Genomic DNA, 21212 nt, shown 5'->3' with positions numbered 1-21212 from the left:
GCAAGGATGTGGAGCAGCAGCTGCTGGGAAAGTGAAGCCCATAGAAATTTCTTTGACAATGAGGAAATAGCGGCATTATCTGTAAACCAGTGGCAATGACGCAACAGAGTGCAGGACACACAGCCAACATACAAAACTCAATTCCATTTCTGTATTCCAGGGGTCAGCAAACTGTGGTCTATGGACCAAATATGGCCTACGGCCTGTGTTTTATGGTCTATGAGCTAAGAATGGTTTTTATATTTTAGAAGATTATAAAAGGAAAAGAAGGAGAAGGAACCAGAAGGGACATCCAAGGCCTAAAATATTTACATGGCCCTTTATAGGAAAAGTGTGCCAACCCCTACCATGTAAAATAGTATAAGCAATGTGAAAGTAAATGTTTGAAACTATAAATTTTTTTAGTCTCCTGCACCAGAAAAAGTGAAATTCTCAGCTGTAAATTCAACAAAATACATGCAGGATCCTCATGGTGAAAGCTTCAAGACATTGATGAAAGAAATGCAAGAAGACATAAATAAATGGAGAGGTATACAATGTTCATGGATTGGAAGACTCGATATCGTGAAGATGTTAATTCTTTTTCAATTGATCTACAGATTCAAAGAAATCTCAGCCAAAATCCCAGCAGGTCCTTTTGTAGAAATAGACCTGCTGATTATAAAATCTACATAAAAATACATACGACATAGAATAGCCAAAAATTAATTGAAAAGAAAAAACAGGCCGGGCGAGGTGGCTCATGCCTGTAATCCTAGCACTCTGGGAGGCTGAGGCGGGTGAATTGCTCAAGGTCAGGAGTTTGAGACCAGCCTGAGCAAGAGCAAGACCCTGTCTCTACTAAAAATAGAAAGAAATTATCTGGCCAACTAAAATATATATAGAAAAAATTAGCCGGGCATGGTGGCGCATGCCTGTAGTCCCAGCTACTCGGGAGGCTGAGGCAGTAGGATCGCTGAAGCCCAGGAGTTTGAGGTTGCTGTGAGCTAGGCTGATGCCACGGCACTCACTCTAGCCCGGGCAACAAAGCGACACTCTGTCTCAAAAAAAAAAAAAAAGAAAAAACATACTTAAAGCATGCGAATTACCCCTTTCAAGGCATACTATTATATAAAGCCATAGTAACCATGACTATGCGGTATTGGCAAAAGATGGACCATAACAGGGAGTTCAGAAATACATCCACCCAAATTTGGTCAATTGATTTTTTACAAACCTGCAAGCCATTTGAACACTAAAAGAATAATCTTTTCAAAAATGAAGCTGGAATAATTGGATGCCCACATGCAATAATTAAAAACAATGAATAAACAAATAAAAATAAATATGATCAATTTAAGAAATAAAAATAAGTCAAACCTTACCTCACACCTTACACAAAATTTTACTAAATAGAGATCATAGAATTAAATGTTAATCTAAAACTATAAAACTTTTAGAAGAAAACATAGAAGAAAATGACTGTAACTGTTGGTTAGGAAAAGAGTTCTCCCATGTAACAGTGTAAACATAATTCATAAAAGGAAAAAATTGATAAATTATACTTCATACAAATTTAAAACTTTTGCTGTATGAAAGAAACTTAATGAAAAGACCAGCCACAGACTGGGAGAAAACCCTTGCAGATCACATATCTGACGAAGGGCTTGTATGCAAAATGTATACAGAAGTCTCAGAATCCAACAATAAGAAAGTAAACAACCTATGGAAAATTAATGGGCATGAGATTTGAATAGACACTTCACCAAAGAAGATATACAAGTGGCCAATAGGCACATGAAAAGGTGTTCAACACCATAATTCATCAGTAAATGCAAATTAAAGTCTCAGTGATACACCAGCGCACACGCATAAGGATGGCTGGAAAAAAACTGACACCGCCAAGTGCCAGTGAGTTCGTGGAGGAACTAGAATTTGCAGACATTATTGACAGGGATTAAAAATGACAGCACTTTAGGAATGGTTTGGCAGTTTCTTAGAATGTCAAAAGTGCATTTATAATATGATCCATCCATTCCACTATGACAGCTATGAAAACGCAAGTTCTCATGAAAATCTGCACACAAATATTCATAGCAGTTTTATTCAAAACTGAAAACAATTCACAGATCCTTTAACTGGTGAGAAAAAGTGGCCCATCTGTGCTCAGAAATGAGCACTAAATATTACAAACTTTATTTATGAAAATTTGAATATAATTATAAGATGATACAGAGGGTGATTAATTACACAGATTATTTGCCTAAATATACTATGAAAGGCTACATAAAAGTACAAGTGTTTATCTTTATGATGAAGAAGAAACTGGGCAAATGAAGGCTATATGTAGCATTCATATTTCTCACTGGGTGAATTTTATTTTGTACATGAGTGAATGTATTTCCTGTGAAATTACTACAGTTGAAAATTTAGGCACCATCTGTCAAAGGGTCCAATCTGCTAAGTGGTTCCCAGGTGATCTGATGTGCCAAGGGCTGAGACCCCCTTTGAAAACCACTTTCTCTGCAGGTTAAGGCATGACCTCTGAAGCCACACTGATCACATTCACTCCAACTCCACCTACCACTGACCTTAAGCAAGTGAGTTAATCTCTCCAATCCATAAAACCAGTGTGAGGAAGAAATTGACATATTTACCTGGGGGAGCTGGAGTATCACCTTCTCCCTTCTCAGTGGTCTACCTCTGTTAATAGAACCAAAAAGTCAGTGTCTGTGGAGTCTCCAGGCCATACCTGTTCTGTGAAATGTGTCTCACCACACCCATATCTACTATGAATATTTGTGCATCTATTGCTACAAAAATGACGTATCTACCCCAACATTATTTGATGAAGAGTAACTCAATTTGTAATTGACAAAGATATCTCAAGCCATCAGTGTGTATGCAGAGAATTCCTCAAAAGTGAGACAAAGCACTTTTAAATTGTTTCCTAACCTAATGCCATCTTTCTAAAAAATAAATAAAGGGTGCCTTGAATACTTAACACAAATATTTTAAAGACAGCCAAATAATATTTCATAAGATGACTTAATGCCACGGAAAGATGTTTATGACATATTCCTATGTGAATGACAAGATTAACAAAAAATAAAATAGCATTTTTTTTGTTGAAATAAAACCACATAACATAAAACTAACCATTTTAAGCATTTTAAGATGCACAATTCCATAGCATTTAGTAAATTCACAATGTTGTGCAACCTTCACCACTATCTAGGTCCAGGACATTCTCATCATTCCAAGAGGAAATTCTTCGCTTAGGAAGCGGTTACTTCCCATTTCCACCTCCCCAAGCTCCTGGCAACCACCAATCTGCCTTCTGTCTCTATGTATTTGCCTAGTCTGGACATTTTATATAAACAAATCATAAAGTATGTGAACTTTCATGACTGACTTCTCTCCTACAGTTTAATATGTTCAAGGTTCACCCACGTTGTAATATGAAAAATTACTTTTTTATGGCTAATTTGTGTGGATGAAGGACACTTTGTTTACCCATTTATCTCTCAGTGCCTATTTGTTTTTTTTTTATATAGATGGTGAAAATCTATAACAAAATCCTGGATAGTGGAAACTTATGGGGGAAGAGTGAGGGTTATGATTATGGAGGAATACACAACGGGCATCAAAGGTTCTGGTAATGTTCTGTCATTACGTTGGATGGTGGGTATATACGTGTATGTTTCATTTGTATTATTTATTCTATACATATGTTATATAGTCTTTTTTGACATATTTTTATAATGAAAATGATCAAATAATTATATATATGTATTTTTTAAGTTGAGTAAATTTAATTTAATGGAAAATTGACTGCATTGTTTTTATTTTTCCTATTTTCTAGCAGACTGGTGAAAATATCTTTTTTTTTCCAGCATATTATGGGGGTACAAATGCTTAGGTTACATATATTGCCCTTGCCCCTCCTTCCCTCTGAGTCAGAGCTTCAAGCGTGTCCATCCCCCAGACGGTGCGCATCGCACTTATTATGTATGTATATACCAATCCCCTCCTCCCCCCTCCCATCTTCCCAACGCCCAATGAATGTTATTCCTATATGTTCACTTAGGTGTTGATCAGTTAAAACCAATTTGATGGTGAGTACATGTGGTGCTTATTTTTCCATTCTTGGGATACTTCACTTAGTAGAATGGGTTCCAGCTCTATCTAGGAAAATATAAGAGGTGCTATATCACCACTGTTTCTCATAGCTGAATAGTACTCCGTGGTATACATATATCACATTTTATTAATCCACTCATGTATTGATGGGCACTTGGGTTGTTTCCACATCTTTGCAATTGTGAATTGTCCTGCCATAAACATTCAAGGGCGGATGTTTTCTTTATAGAATGTCTTTTGTTCTTTTGAGTAGATGTCCAGTAATGGGATTGCTGAATCAAATGGTATACCTACTTGTATCTCTCTGAGGTATCGCCGTATTGCTTTCCACAGAGGTTGCACCAGTTTGCAGTCCCACCAGCAGTGTATGAATGTTCCAAGAGACTCCTGGAATTGATAAATGAATTCAGTAAAGTCTCAGGATACAAAATCAATACACACTAATCAGAAGCATTCATATATGCCAATAACAGTCAAACTGAGAACCAAATCAAAGACTCAATACCCTTCACAATAGCAACAAAGAAAATAAAGTACCTAGGAATATATTTAACTAAGGAGGTAAAAGACCTCTACAGGGAGAACTATGAAACACTAAAGAAGGAAATAGCAGAGGATGTAAACAGGTGGAAAACCATACCATGCTTGTGGATGGGAAGAATCAACATTGTTGAAATGTCTGTACTACCCAAAGTGATCTACAGATTCAATGCAATCCCTATTAAAATACCAACATCAATTTTCACAGATATAGAAAAAATAATTTTACACTTCGTATGGAACCAGAGAAGACCCCATGTAGCAAAAGCAATCCTAGACAAAAAGAACAAAATGGGAGGCATCAATTTACCAGACTTCAAACTATACTATAAGGCAATAGTAACTAAAACAGCGTGGTACTGGCATAAGAACAGAGACATAGACCAATGGAATAGAACTGAGAACCCAGATATAAAACCATCCTCATATAGCCATCTAATCTTTGACACAACAGACAAAAACATACACTGGGGAAAAGAATCCTTATTTAATAAATGGTGCTGGGAAAACTGGATAGCCACATGTAGAAGACTGAAACAGGATCTACACCTTTCACCTCTCACAAAAATCAACTCATGGTGGATAACAGGCTTAAACCTAAGAAGTGAAACTGTAAGAATTCTGGAGGAAAACGTTGGAAATACTCTTCTAGACATTGGCCTAGGCAAAGAATTTATGAAGAAGACCCTAAAGGCAATCACAGCAACAACAAAAATAAATAAATGAGACCTGGTCAAATTAAAAAGCTTCTGCACAGCCAAAGAAGCTATCATGAGAGCAAACAGACCACCTATAGAATGGGAGAAAATATTTGCATGCTGTACATCCGATAAAGAGCTGATAACTAGAATCTACTTAGAACTCAGTAAAATCAGCAAGAAAAAATCAAACAACCCTATCAAAAAGTGGACAAAGTACATGAACAGAAACTTTTCAAAAGAAGACAGAAAAATGGCCAACAAACATATGAAAAAATGCTCAACATCTCTAATTATCAGGGAAATGCAAATCAAAACCACAATGAGATATCACTTATCTCCAGTGAGAATGGCCTTTATCAAAAAGTCCTGAAACAATAAATATTAGCATGGATGCGGAGAGATAGGAACACTCAGTGCCTATTTGGATTGCTTCCGCCTCTTGGCAATTGTGATTAGGGCTGCCATGAACATTTGCATACAAGCTTTTTGTTTGAACACCTGTTTTCAATTCTTTTGAGTCTATACCTAGCAGTGAAATATACTGTATTCGGATAGGGTCATAGGACAGTTCTGTGCTTCACTTTTGATGAACCTCCAAACTGTTATCCACAGAACCTGCATCATTTTACGTTCCCACCAGGAAGGTGTGAGGGTTCTTATTTCTCTGCCGACACTTGTTATTTTCCCGTTTTCATAGTAGATTCCAGCCGTCCTAGGGGCTGGGAAGTGGCACCACACCGTGGTTTTGATCTGTGTCTCCCTAATAACCAATGATATTGAGCATCTTCTCATGGCTTCTTTGTGTTTAACATAGCATTTTAAGCAGAAAAGTACATACAAATGGAATTCATTTGGATGTCAATAAAAGTTTTCACACATAAAAAGATTACATATAAATTAAAAACCTGGAAGTGCATGTGAGAGAATGTTAACAATGTTTATTTTGACACGCTGTGATGATGTAGGATTTTCCTTTCTTACTTTTGCTTACTTGTATTTTTTCTATAAATACGCATCTTTTCAATAAAAAGTGTAAATAAGAACTCTAAAGGCAAAAAAAGCAAATTTGACTTTTATCTTAGGATATACATCTAATTCCACTCTAATTAGATATATATTCTAAGATAAAAGTCCTTCCACTCTAATTAGGTCTGTGACCCCTCCCGCTTCCACCCAGAAAACATCAAGGAGAGGTCACCTCTGGCTTTTAGTCCCTTCTCCGAAGGGCCCAGGGGAGGGTGGTGTGTGGCCCAGGCAGGGATGGGGTGATGGGTGCGGGGGTCTGGGCATGACAGTGGGAAAAGGTGGGGGAAGGGGAGCTGCAGATGGTCACAGATCGACTGTCCTTCCCCCTCCCACCCCTCCCCCACCTCCGCTGAGGTTAAGGGCAAAGTTCCACAGAATGGGGTCCCTGGGAGGGGACGGCGGTGTGCTCGGAGCCCCCTTCCCCTGGCTGCTGTTGTGAGTTGGGGGCTGCAGTCTGGAAACTCAGCCATTGACACAGGTTTGTCCCGCTGCCCCTCGTGTGTCTGCACACCCATCCATCCTTCTCTCTGCCCCCGGGGGCTTGAGAGTATGCGCCCTAGGACACACTGACATTGCAGCGCAATAGTGTGAAAAACACTTGGAGGGGAGAGACATGGCTAACTTATTATGGGCTATTTGTTACGTGTGATAATAGCTATCATACTATGGGCTATTTCTTACATGTGACAATGGCATGGTGGCTCTATCTATAAAAGTGTTAGCTTTGCATAGTGTCAGTATCACAGCCAATGAGGTTTATCCGAGGCGTGATTATTGCTACAAAAATAAACAAATAAATAAGTAAATAAATAAAATAAAGTGTCACGTGTCAGAGGTCCATACTGAAGTCATTATGGGTTAAGTAATACAGTGCTTGGGATTTTTCTCAGCAATGCTATAGCCAATTCATGGCAGGGTTATAGATGAAGCAGAACCGGTTTAGTGTTTACAACTATTGAAGCTGAGACATCAAAAATCGTTACTTTTTTTCTTCTACTTTTGTGTCTATTGGAAATTTCCACATAAAATGTAATCGATGCAATTTATCTGTTATTAACTATTTAAAAAGAAAACTACATGATGAGTGCGTTGCGCACCGTCTGGGGAATGGTCACGCTTGAAGGTGCTGACTCGGGGAGGGGGGGTGCGAGGAGCGCATGGGTGTATACCTACATGATGAGTGCAACGCGCACTGTCTGGGGAATGGACACGCCTGGAGCTTTGACTTGGGGGGACAGGCGGTACATGGGCAACGTATGTAACCTGAACTTTTGTACCCCCCATGATAAGCTGAAATAAAAAAAGAAAAGAAAAGAAAAGAAAAACATCATTTAAAAGGAAAATCAGTGAAGTTGGAGTACCAAGGAAATGTCTTTGCCTGTAAAAGGCAACTACTCATGAACCTTCCATAAATATCATGCTTAACAGTGAAATGTTGAGAACATTCTATTCTAAATAAGAAACAGTCTGTGCATTCCCACTGTTGTTATTTCTCTTTAACATTGTGACATGGGATCTAGCCAAGGATGTATGAAAAAAATCAGAAATGTATTAAAGATTGAAAAGGATGATACAGAACTATCACAATTCAGAGATGTGACTAGTTTATTCAGAGATACAAAAGAATCTACCGAAACAACTTCTTTGTTTGTTTGTTTGTTTTTGTTGTTGTTGTTGTTCTATGTCAGCAGGCATAAACAAACAACTTCTTAGAATTTTTAAGTATGTACTAAGTTTTTCATTCCAAATCAGTACGCAAAGATTAATTGCATTTGAATGCAACAAGAACAAATTGAAAGAAAAAAAGAAATATATAGAAAGGTTATATTTACAACAGTGTAAAATACACATATCATAACAAATTCAGATATTTTAATGTCTGTAAGTGAAGAATTAACAAAACTGTGTACAAACACATACAAGAAGGCCCCAATAAATAGTTAGTTATAACCTGTTCCTGAATTAGAAACTCATGTTGTCAAGATGTAACTCTCAGAACTGCTGTAAGAACTTATACTGAGGGAGAGACATGAGCAGGATGGTGGAATAGGCGATCCCAGCCTTTCTGCCCTCTACAAAGAGCAACAATTTGGAGCTAGTCATGAATGAACCTAACTCTGGAAGAGCTCCGGAGTCCACTTAAGAAGGTTCAGCAACACCGTGGAAGATGTAAATGAGAACAACCACACGAAAAGAGGAGCAGGAAGCTTCATCTGGGCTGGATCACCTCATCGCCAGGTCAGCCCTGCCCAGCACGAGAGGGAAGTCCCTGGCTCAAGAGTGCCCCTTGCCGGGTACAGGAGAGCCAGGTGGACAACCGGCATCCCCAGGCTTTGGAGCACTACTAGAATGACTGGCTTCACTTTCGCCCTGCTGAAATTGCTGTGGGAACCAGCACAGCTGAGCGGTCTGCAGACAGTGGGGAGCAAGGAAGAGGGACAGGGGTTACCCGTGTCAGCCACGCAGTGTGAGCTACCTGGTGCCCAGGGACCTACTGGGCACAGGCCTCCAGCAAACTCCTCTGCTGAGCACCTAGTAGGACTCCAGGCTGCTGTGCACCCCCCACCTCGCAGTGCGCCAAGGACCACCAGTGCTCACCACTGCAGACCCTGGGGGGCTGAACACACAGGACCTAGCAGCTCTTGACCCTGAAGAAACCAACAGCCAGCTCAGGAGTGGCGGACCTCCTGCAACTGTCACCACTAAGGGCTCCATGATCTTTCCCCTTTGCAGTCTCCAGGTGCCTGAGCCAACATCCTTCCCTCCGTCCCGCCCTCTTCCTTCTCTTTCCCCGCCCTCCCACGCAAAAGCCCGGTCACCACCCTCCTCCTCCTCTTCCCTCCCTTTCCCCAGACTGTGCCCCAAATTCTGTTTTATTCCATTTCTCATACAGAACAAAAAATTTAAAGAACTCCCTTCCCACTAGCTTACACCTTTACACCTGCTCACTCTCTCAGTCTCTCTCTCCGCACGCCCCACTTGTATTCTGACATCCTTCCCTCAACTCAACTCAAAATATACTGCCCCCTCCATTAGGGTACATCTCTACCAAAGACAGTGAGAGGAACTACAAATATTAAAGCATTTTTTTCTGAGACAAATAGATTATTTTCCTTTGTAAATGTCTTCTAATTAAAAGGATAATATTTATTAAACACTGGTCACAGTGCCTGAGACATAGAAAAGGTGCAATGCTTAGTGGCATTAATATTATCATTATGCCATTCTAGTTTTTTCTGATATTAGGGGAATATAAAATCCTTCTTTGCTTCCCCACACAAGAAGAATCATGTGCATTAGTGCCCAGACACATCCGTGTGATGATCCCCACCTGCCCATAGAAAGAAAACATGTTTATGGACACAGGTAACGAGATGAAGTTCATCACAATGAGTCACAAACAAGAGATGATGATCGCTTGAGCCTAAGCAAGAAGTGGGGGAAACAGTAGCTAGCATGTATCAGACACCCGCTGGTGTGGGTGTTTTCACACCTGAATCATTACAACAGTCCTACGGAGACAGACACTGTCATCCCCACCCTCCTGTCATATTTCTCCACCACCTAGCTGGCCATCAGGAGACTGGGGTGGAGAATCTTCTGCAGAAGCTTTCTTTTTTTTTTTATTTCAGCATATCATGGGGGTACAAAAGTTTAGGTTACGTATATTGCCCCTCTGCCCACCCCTGAGTCAGAGCTTAAAGCATGTCCATTCCCTAGACGGTGCACATCGCACTCATTATGTATGTACACACCCATCCCCTCCCCCCAACATCTGCCCGACACCCAATTAATGTTATTCCTAAATGTGCTCTTAGGTGATGATCAGTGAAACCAATGTGATGGTGAGTCCATGTGGTGCTTATTTTTCCATTCTTGGGATACTTCACTTAGTAGAATGCGTTCCAGCTCTTTCCAAGAAAATACAACAGGTGCTAGATCACCATTATTTCTTATAGCTGAATAGTACTCCATGGTATACATATACCACATTTTACTAATCCACTCATGTATTGATGGGCACTTGGGTTGTTTCCATATCTTCGCAATTGCGAATTGTGCTGCTATAAACATTCAGGTACAGATGTCTTTGTTATAGAATGTCTTTTGTTTTTTTGGGTAGATATCCAATAATGGGATTGCTGGATTAAATGGTAGATCTACTTGTATCTCTTTGAGGTATCTCCATATTGCTTTCCATAGAGGTTGCACTAGTTTGCAGTCCCACCAGCCATGTAGGAGTGTTCCTGTCTCTCCGCATCCAGGCCAACATTTGTTGTTATGGGACTTTTTGATAAAGGCCATTCTCACTGAAGTTAAGTGGTATCTCATTGTGGTTTTCATTTGCATCAGGTAAGAGAGCAGAATCAAGGGAGTCCAAATAAGGAAAGAAGAGATCAAACTCTCACTCTTTGCTGATGATATGATGTTTTATCTAGAAAACCCCAAGGATTCAACCAAGAGACTCCTGGAATTGATCAATGAATTCAATAAAGTCTCAGGATACAAAATCAATACACACAAATCAGAGGCATTCATATATGCCAATAACAGTCAAACGGAGAACCAAATTAAGGACTCAATACCCTTCAAAATAGCAACAAAGAAAATAAAATACCTAGGAATATATTTAACTAAAGAGGTAAAGGACCTCTATAGCGAGAACTATGAAACACTGAGGAAGGAAATCGCAGAGCATGTAAATAGGTGGAAAACCATACCATGCTCGTGGATTGGAAGAATCAACATTGTTAAAATGTCTATACTGCCCAAAGTGATCTACAGATTCAATGCAATCCCTATTAAATTACCAACATCATTTTTCACAGATATAGAAAAAATAATTTTATGCTTTGTATGGAACCAGAGAAGACCCCATTTAGCAAAAGCAATTTTAAGCAACAAAAACAAAATGGGAGGTATTAATTTGCCAGAATTCAAACTATACTACAAGGCTGTGATTATTAAAACTGCTTGGTATTGGCACAAGTGCAGGGACACAGACCAGTGGAACAGAACAGAAAATCCAAATATAAAACCATCCTCATATAGCCACCTAATCTTTGACAAAAACATACTCTGGGGAAAAGATTCCTTATTTAATAAATGGTGCTGGGAAAACTGGATAGCCACATGTAGAAGACTAAAACAGGACACACAGCTTTCACCTCTCACAAAAATCAAATCACAGTGGATAACAGACTTAAACCTTAGGTCGGAAACTATTAGAATTCTAGAAGAAAATGTAGGGAAGACTCTTACAGACATTGGCCTAGGCAAAGAATTTATGAGGAAGACCCCTAAGGCAATCACAGAAACAACAAAAATAAATAAATGGGACCTGATCAAATTAAAAAGCTTCTGCACAGCCAAAGAAACAGTCATGAGAGTAAACAGACAACCTACAGAATGGGAAAAAATTTTCACATACTACACATCAGATAAAGGGCTGATAACAAGAATCTATTTATTTATTTATTTATTTTTTTTTATAAATCTATAGTTTTATTAAGACAAAAACTGACAGTGTGGTATGAAGTTTACATTTAAACAAAGTTTTCACAGAAATCTAGCACATGCCTAAAAAAGATTTTATAATGTAGCTCTAGTTGCAACTCTAGATGATGTCAAGAACTGGTGGATCTTGTGATTCAAGACAGAGCATTTTGGGTATCATTTAATTCTTAGGATTTTTTAAAAAATGTTTTTTGTGTGTTGTGTTTTACAGTGAATCATTGCCCCAGTATGAAAGTTTAATATTCTCCTGAGACCAGGGCTTTTGAAATCATTCAACTCTTGAACTGATTCAATGAAACTTGTGCTGTCAGTGACTGAACCCTGCTACCCAAATGGTTTTAGAGTTCAAAGTTCAAAAAACAATAACAATAACAACAACAACAACAACAACAAAACCAGAGAGGCTCCAGGAGTTCTCCGCTCTAAGAGCAAGGGCCCTTGTCTTCCCTACTCTCCCATCTCCAACGTTCAAAGAAAAACAAAAAAACAAAAAAACACAATAACAGAGAGGCTCCAAGAGTTCTCTGCCCTAAGAGCATGGGCCCTTGTCTTCCCTACTTTCCCATCTCCTGTACCACCCTCTTCCCCAACACCTCAGCCAGTGGCTTGGATGAACAAGCTATTTATAACTTCATAACTGGAAAAGAAAGGGTCGTCTTGTTTAATTTCAGGAATTAGCACCTCTAGGACAGAATGATCTGCCGATGTATACTCTCTAATACAAGACTTTCCCTCCTCAATCAGTTTCCATCTCCAAAATGGCAGCTTTGGTAACTTATGAGCTGGCTTAGTACTTTGTGGGGAACAGCAGTAAGCTAAGGCAGGGAACACCTTGGCTTATAGGTTTCAGGCATTCACAGCTTTTAAACAGTCTCTCACAGTCCTCATTTGTGGTGCCAATGACATTTTTTGAAAAGGTAAAATATTATGGACATAGAAGCAAGTCATTAGTTGTCTGTTCTTTCCATTATTTCACCATTTCCCCAATCAGGCCCCAAATTTTAACCAAAATGATCCTACTCATCTCCCTTCTCTCCCACCCCATCCCTCCCACCCCCAAATAATACACCAGTAATAGCCAAAAACTACACACATGCTACGCTGTAAAAATGCAGAGTTAACACTATTGGGAAGAAGGCTGTGGGTTGTGGAGATGCTCTTTGAAGATCTACAGTATCTTTTTGTTCTCCCACACACCCAATTCTACAAGTTTTGTCCTTCATAGAAGGCCCTTTGCTTTTCTTGACAAAGTGCAGAATGGGCTGCCTTGAAACACTTACCCCCTTCCCCTCCACTGGGATGGGTGTGCAATCTATACAGCTTGAACGGCTTTAAAGCACTTTGGGCTGGTGCAGGGCACAGAAACTATACTGGCTCTTCAAAGGACATCTTCTCAAGCCACCTCTATGGTGTCAAGACAAGTAAAACTCCTTCCCTCCCCACTTGAAACCCACAGTCAGATGTGACAGGGGCTGGTACTCAGGAGCGTTAATTCTTGTCATCTTTTTTGTCATCATCCTCCGAGGGGTAGGAATGCCACGTCAACCTTTCCTCATAGAAGGATATGACAACCTGTGGGCACTTGACATTGGCTTCCTTGGCAGGGACCAGGTCAGCCTCATCAGAGTTTTTCCATTTCATCAGAAACATGAGCTCTCCACTGGAGTCTGTAGCTCCAATAATCCGCTCCGGCTCCAAACCCCGAGCAAAACCTCGTGGCTTTTCTGACTCCTCTTTCTTCTTCTTTGGTTTGCTCTCTTCTCCCTTATCTTCAGAATCAGAATCAGCTTTGCGCTTGCCTCCCTCTGATTTATCTGTCTCATGTGCTGTTTTCTGTGACTGCAGAAACTCAGCAATGAGGTCAGGGCAATCCAGGTTCTCTTCTGGCTCCCACGTGTTGTCCTCATCCGAGAAACCCTTCCACTTTAGGAGGTACTCCACTTTGCCCTTTACCACTCGACGGTCAAGAACTTTTTCCACCACATATTCCTCTTCCTCCTCTTCTAGCACCTCCTCCACTTTCTTCTTGTTTTGTTTTTTCCCCATAGTGCCCGCCAGCTTTCTGGTGTAGAGGGTGACGCTGCTCAGAGCAGCGCCCAAAAACCCAAGAGGAATCGGTGCCGCGCTACTGGAGCGTCGCGTCGGGCCAGCCGGGGGAGTGGCGCCCGGGGAAAGCAACAAGCTGGTGGCCGCGGTGGAGCCCCTCAATGAAGCTGCGTACCGCAGGCCCCGGCCAACGGCCCTCCCCTCTGCCGAACAAAAGAGCCTCCAAGAATCTATTTAGAACTCAGGAAAATCAGTAAGAAAAAATCGAACAACCCTACCAAGAAGTGGGCAAAGGACATGAATAGAAATCTTTCAAAAGAAGATATAAAAATGGCTAACAAACATATGAAAAAATGTTCAACATCTCTAATCATCAGGGAAATGCAAATCAAAACCACAATGAGATATCACTTAACTCCAGTGAGAATGGCCTTTATCAAAAAGTCCCAAAACAATACATGTTGGCATGGATGCAGAGAGACAGGAACACTCATGCACTGCTGGTGGGACTGTAAACTAGTGCAGCCCCTGTGGAAAGCAATGTGGAGATACCTTAAACAGATTCAAGTAGACCTACCATTCGATCCAGCAATCCCATTATTGGGCATCTACCCAGAAGAACAAAAGTCATTCTATAAAAAAGACACCTGCACCCAAATGTTTATAGCAGCACAATTCACAATTGCAAAGATGTGGAAAGAACCCAAATGCCCATCAATTCATGAATGGATTAGCAAAATGTGGTATATGTATACCATGTAATATTACTCAGCTATAAGAAATAACGGTGATATGGCATCTCTTTGGTTCTCCTGGAGAGAGTTGGAACCCATTCTATTAAGTGAAGTATCCCAAGAATGGAAAAATAAGCACCACATGTACTCACCAGCAAACTGGTTTCCCTGATCATCACCTAAGTGCACATTTGGGAATAACACCAATTGGGTATCGGACAGAGGTGGGGGCTGGGGGGAAGGGATGGATGTATACCTACTTGATGAGTCCGATGCACACTGCCTGGGGAATGGACATGCTTGAAGTTCTGACTGGGGGGGATGGGGTGGGGGGAGGGGATGGGTGCATACCTACATGATGAGTGCGATGCTCACTGTCTAGGGAATGGACACGCTTGAAGCTCAGACTCGGGGGGGATGGGGGGGCATGGGCAATATATATAACCTGGACTTTTGTACCCCCATAATGAGCTGAAATAAAAAAAATAAATAAAAATAAAAAAATAAAAAGCTTTTCAAGGCTAGCCAAGCCAAAGATTGGCCAGACTGCCTCCATTACCTATATGAATTGGATAAATTCCTGTCCTCTGAAGGTCCCAAAATAGCAAGTTTCTTTAATGTGTTGGAAAGTGACATTCTTTACCTATTAGAACCTTGTAAAGATGAGGTACCAGGCAAGTCTTTCCATAGGGCTTTTTATCAGCTCTGTAAAGTCAGCCTTAATTCCTGAAAGCAATCTAGGCATATCTGAGAATATGCCATTCCAGTCAAAGCCTTGGTAAATAACTGGTGTCTCCAATGGTGTACTGTTATAAAAGAAAGCAGATTCCTATTGACCTTATGCAAATGACTAAATTACCATAAATTAAGAAGACTCACAAATAGTTTCTAAATTCTGGAGATACCAAGTAGAGAGAAAAATAAATGCTTCAAATTCTGCTCACAAAAACATAGTTTAATAATTTGTTGTAAGCTATAAATAACCCAAAAGAAGAAAAAAAATTCATGACTTCTGGAAAACAAAACACAAAAAGAATAAAAATTATTTCAACGTATTATAAGTTTAGTTCCATGTAATTAATTTTTTGCTCTCTTTGAGGATGTATTAGCAATCCTCATGAACACATCAGCTTTTTAATTAAGTTTTGGAAGTTTTCCTAGTTCAAATTGTATAATGTCCAAAGTTATCAGAAACCTGTATTCCAGAGTACCCATCAGAATACTTTTTGTAAATTTTCTTGAAGAAGTGAATTTTGGACTGTAGCCAGTTAAAAAATTCTTTAACATAAAACAGTAATTGTCAATGAGAAAAAGTCTTAGAATCACCATGGTTAAAGAGACAATTGACAAAAAACTTGGTTATTCCTGTAGCATACAACAATTTAACATAGTGATAATTATTACTGATAACATATATCAAGACATATCAGAATTTTTAGGAATTTCATGCAATTTTGGAACACATACTTATATAAATACAACCTAAATAATGTTAAACTCCATTTCATTTTTGATAATGCTTTCTGTAACTTTGCATATCAAATAAGCCAAATATGTTTCTCTTGGACTTCTAGAGGCCCTAATATAATTTGAACTTTTGATTTTGGAATGTTTGTGAAATACCAAAGGTTTAAAACACTCCATATCACAAAATAGAATCACAAGTCATCATAAAACAAGTCATTCATTTAACAAAACAATAATTCAAAGATTTTAAAAAACAAAAATCTTTATTCTTTAGTAAAGAAGAGATTCAGTTTCCCAAACAATCATAAGACCTAATAAAGACAAACTGAAACGGAAAGCTAATGAAAAGGTAAACTGAATCTCTTTCCCCTTCTTTTTACAGTTTATTCAAAAGGTGAACAAAAATCTTTTACCACCTGTAATAATATTATATGAAAGTCTTTTTCAATTCAAATTGTATCTTTGTGTTAGTGTATTACTAATGTTAAAAGCTAATTTTTTTTTTTTTTTGAAACAGAGTCTTACTACTCTGTCACCCTGGCTAGCTAGTGCAGTGGCGTCATCGTAGCTCACTGCAACCTCCAACTCCTGACCTCAAGCAATCCTCCCACCATGGCCTCCCAGAGTGCTAGGTTTATGACAATTTTTTTTTACCATATTTTTCTTTCCCAACTTTTTATATCTATTTAGTTTCATTTGTCATTTTTTTATTCCTTTAATTTAAAACAATTCTGAAAACCTCTTAACTGAGCAAAATTTAACCAAAATCACATCCTTTTGTCTTTTTATAACCTTTTTAAAGGTTGTATATAAAATTATTTTATTTATATCTAGTGGTTTTTAATTACATATATTAGTTATAATAACTCTTACTGACCCTTATTTTTAGGGAAAAACCTAGGAAGTTAAGGTAACTTTGAACTCTTGTTACTCTCCAATTTTTTATTAGAAATCTGAATATAGTTACATTTCTTTTTTTTTTTTTTTGAGACAGAGTCTCACTCTGTTCCCCCAGCTAGAGTGCCGTGGCGTCAGCCTACCTCACAGCAACCTCAAACTCCTGAGCTCAAGGGATCCTCCTGCCTCAGCCTCCAGAGTAGCTGGGACTACAGGCACACGACACCATTCCCGGATAATTTTTTATACATATTTTTAGTTGTCCAGCTAATTTCTTTCTATTTTTAGTAGAGATGGGGACTGGGGGGGGGAGGTGGTGGTGGGGGGGCTCTCGCTCTTGCTCAGGCTGGTCTGGAACTCCTGAGCTCAAATGATCCACCTGTCTCGGCCTCCCAGAGTGCTAGGATTAAAGGCGTGAGCCACGATACCTGGCCTAGTTACATTTCTGTAAAAGATGCCAAAGTATACTAACTTAAACTTACGTGTCTGAAGTATATGAACTTAAACTTACATTTAATAGTTATTTCAGTATTTTAATTTGCCTAAAAATGATTCATTTTATGAATATCTATTACTTAATTTAACATGAGTTTAAGATTTCAAACTACTGCAGAAAACAATTTTGAAACTGACCTACATACCCTCACTACTGTCTTCATCAGTCATGCTGGGTTCCAAGTAGGCACATGCACCCAGGGAATGGTATGAAGGGCTCATCTGGGTCCTGAATTTATATGTCACTGTTGATTTCAAGACTAAGGACAAAGCCATGGAGATAATGTCTAACCCTTCCCAGCCTAGCCGTGAGGAACAACTGGGCCAGGGAGAATTTCACATGACCCCCGGCCTTACCCCAGCCATTTGTTTAGAGCCTAGAATCTAATGGCTCTAAGACTAATCAACCAAGTACCAAAAGTATCACAGAAGCAGCAGTTCTATGACCTTAAAACACCTAGCAGATATTGTCTAAATTTACCTGACCGGACATAATGTCTAAATTAAAGTTCAAAGATATTTTTATTTTACCAACAATTTTAAAACTATCTTTATTTACCAATGATTACCAAAATCACGTGAACTTGAAAAGCATGGTTTATGAGTACTCATATTTTTAAGTTAATTTGGTACCACGTGTAGGCAATATTTAAACATATATAGACATATACATCTACGTAGATACAACATAAAATATTCACATGTACACACAAAGACTTTATAGTTTTGGGTTTAGAATTTTAGCCATAAGACAGATAGAACTTACCAGTTTAAAAGAACAGTTAAATTCAAACTACGCTTTTGTGAATGAAAAAAATAGCTTTTATGTGTTTCACTTGGCCTGAAACCCTCGTGGAGTTTTAGAGAAAAAAAGATAACAATTGACATCTCAAAGCACAGAGAGAGAATCTAAACCTTCTTTTTCTTTTTACAACTGCAAATTTTCTTTTTCCTCAAAAACAGGTTTGAATGTGTCAGTTAAAGCTGTGGTCCCCAACCTTTTTGGCACCAGGGACCGAATTCATGGAAGACAATTTTTCCACGGATAGAGGGGGGTGGGGCGAAAATCAGGCGGTGATGCGAGCGATGGGGAGGGGAGCAGCTGTAAATAGGGATGAAGCTTTGCTTGACCCACCGCTCACTTCCTGCTGTGGTGGGGGGAACCCCCTTCCTAAATTTCATGGAAGGCCAGTTTTTCCACAGGGGAGGAGTGGGGGGCAGGGCAGGGAATTCTGCTGCCTGGTCCCTAACAGGCTGCTAGGTCCGCCGGGGACCGGGGTTGGGGACCGCAGAGTTAAAGAAAGATTAAAAATGGATATGAAGGCCAAGCACAGTGACGTAATCCTAGCACTTGGAGAGGCCCAGGCTGCAGGATCGCTTGAGCTTAGGAGTTCGAGACCAGCCTGAGCAAAAGGAGACCCCCATCTGTACAAAAAATAGAAAAATCAGCTAGGTGTGGTAGTGCACACCTGTAGTCCCGGCTACGTGGGAGGCCGAAGAAGGAGGATCCCTTGAGCCCAGGAGTGTGAGGTTGCAATGAGCTATCGTGTGGCCACTGCACTCTAGCCAGGGTGACAGAATGAGACTTTGTCTCAAAAATAATGATAATAATAAATGAGTACCTCAAAAAGTCAAATGTTATATAAATATAAAACTGAAACAGATTCATTGCCTGACTGGGAATCAAACCCAGGATGTTAGGATGAAAGCACAGACTCTAACCACCAAGACAGAGGGCAAACCATGCTTTGAACTTCACCCAGCGTCTGGCCACGCCCCCTACCCCCAACTGACCCTCCTGCCCCCGTGCACACCTTCCCCTCCTTCCTCCCCAACTGCTCAGCCTGTACATGCTCCTTGAGGCCTCTCTGCTCCAGGCTCACATCAGCTCCGCCTGCCCTGGCCACATTCACGCCACCGCCCCTCCTCCCCCAGCCCACAGTGAGTGGGGAGAAGCCCCCCACTCACTGCGCGGCCCGTCTCAGGAGCGCCCACCTCCTTCGTTCAGGGGACCCCGGCCATAGAGCCAGATCTGCTGCAGGGCCCCCCCCCCACCAAACTAGTTCCCCCCCCACACACCCTGCCTGGCACTGCCCCTGTGTCACTCCCGGGTTCCTCAGCTGCCCCCTTATCAGAGGTATGGTTGGAAAAAGGGCAATGGAATGTTTTATGAGTTGTCTCTCGTAAAACACTCTTTTTGGGAATTAAAACTTGCATTCCATCCTAAGGCCAGTGATCAAAGGGGCAGAAAAGTGTTCTTTGTTGTTTGTTCTTTGTTATCTTAAAATTATGTTATAATTCACAACACTGAGTAAATTCCAGATGACTGGAGGACATGGGGCCCTCTGTCCCGTTCCAGTCTTGCTTGGCCTGGTCTGGGCTCCCCGCCTGCTCTGAGGTGACCAGATCCCTCCACTGGACACTGAGTCTGGAATTCCCTGCACACACTTGTGACCCCATTCAGGAGGAAGAAGCAGGGACAGCCCATTAAGTGCGGAAGACCACAGAGTCCCTTCTGGCGAGTGGGGAAAGTTCCTTTGGATTGCAGACACCCAGAGAGCAGGGCCCAGGGAGGGAGCTGGGTCTGAGAGAGGCTATGGCTAGAAATTGTCAGATGTGGCTCCAGGAGTCCAAGGTTTCCAAAGCTCAGGCCTGAGGGAGGGGCCTGGACGCTGTCCAGTGTGGGGCGCTGGGGCGGGGTCTGTTCCTGAGCGCGGGGGGAGGGGGGGAGGAGGAGGAGGAGGCGGAGGAGGGGGAGAGGGAGGGAGAGAGGGAGGGGAGGAGGGGGAGGGGAAGGGGAGGAGGAGGGGGAGGGGGAGGGGAAAGGGAGGAGGGGGAAGGGGAGGGGAGAGGGAGGGGGAGGAGGGGAGGGGGGAGGGGGAGGAGGAGGGAGGGGAAGGGGAGGAGGAGGGGGAGGGGGAGGGGAAAGGGAGGAGGGGGAGGGGGAGGAGGGGGGAGGGGAGGGGGGAGGAGGGGGAGAAGGGGGGGAGGAGGCCTTTAACTTCTATGCCCTCCCCTGTGGACGGTGCCCTCTGTGCTCAGGGTCCAGTCTTGGCTCCTCCGAGAGGCCCCAGGTGCCTCCGCCGCGCTTCTGTCGTGCAGTCTCCTGTGCTGCGACCTCTACTTGTGACAAGAGCCGCAAGGAGGACGCCGGGAGACCCGCAAGCCGAGAAATGGTGGATGTGCGGGGTCTGGGGTCCCCAGATACGGAGCGGGGGCCGTTTGGGACCGGCCGGAACCGGCTGTCGCTCCGGAGTCTGGGGACCCGAGTCGCCGCCGGGGCAGCTCGGCCCTCGGTCCCTCCGGCCCGCGGGGTGGGGCTGGGCCTGTCCTGTCCCCGGACTGTGTCATCAGGAGAAGATCCCAACTCCTGGGGTTGTGCGTTGGAGGGGCTGCGGTCTGTGGGGTCCCCGGTCCCTTCTTTCTCCTGTTAAAAACTAAATTAAGTCCTTGTGGTTTGTTAATGGAAAAAACCCAAACTCTCTAAAATAAATGGGCTTATTCTGGGCAGAATATGAGTGACAGGAACCCAAGAAGCTTTGAGTAAGGGGTCCCGAGGCAGTCGGATTACAGTTTGGTTTGATACATTTCAGGGAAACAGAAAGTGCAGATAAAATCATAAAACAATAGTGGACGGCACAGTGGCCCCAAAAGGCGGGACAGCTAG

At 41.5% G+C, this 21212-nt stretch overlaps 1 protein-coding gene and 1 pseudogene across 1 annotated transcript; one reads left to right on the top strand and one right to left on the bottom strand.

Annotated features, from left to right (window-relative positions):
- The first annotated feature begins 7109 nt into the window (after window positions 1-7109).
- LOC138380971 (U4 spliceosomal RNA) lies at window positions 7110-7188 on the top strand (annotated as a pseudogene).
- Window positions 7189-11909: 4721 nt separating this feature from the next.
- LOC138399907 (chromobox protein homolog 1) lies at window positions 11910-14164 on the bottom strand. Its single transcript, XM_069494656.1, has one exon. The coding sequence runs from the start codon at window positions 13950-13952 to the stop codon at window positions 13395-13397; it is 558 nt and encodes a 185-aa protein (XP_069350757.1). The 5' UTR covers window positions 13953-14164; the 3' UTR covers window positions 11910-13394.
- Window positions 14165-21212: the final 7048 nt, after the last annotated feature.

This window comes from Eulemur rufifrons, chromosome 2, assembly GCF_041146395.1.
Source record: "Eulemur rufifrons isolate Redbay chromosome 2, OSU_ERuf_1, whole genome shotgun sequence".
NCBI classification, from domain to species: Eukaryota; Metazoa; Chordata; class Mammalia; order Primates; family Lemuridae; genus Eulemur; species Eulemur rufifrons.
The sequence above is the reverse complement of the archived record's forward strand: the minus strand, read 5'-3'. Positions and strand labels throughout refer to the sequence as shown.

Bases quoted from the DNA above. Each gene is read 5' to 3' on its own strand.
- LOC138399907 (XM_069494656.1), bottom strand. From the start codon at position 13,952: ATGGGGAAAAAACAAAACAAGAAGAAAGTGGAGGAGGTGCTAGAAGAG.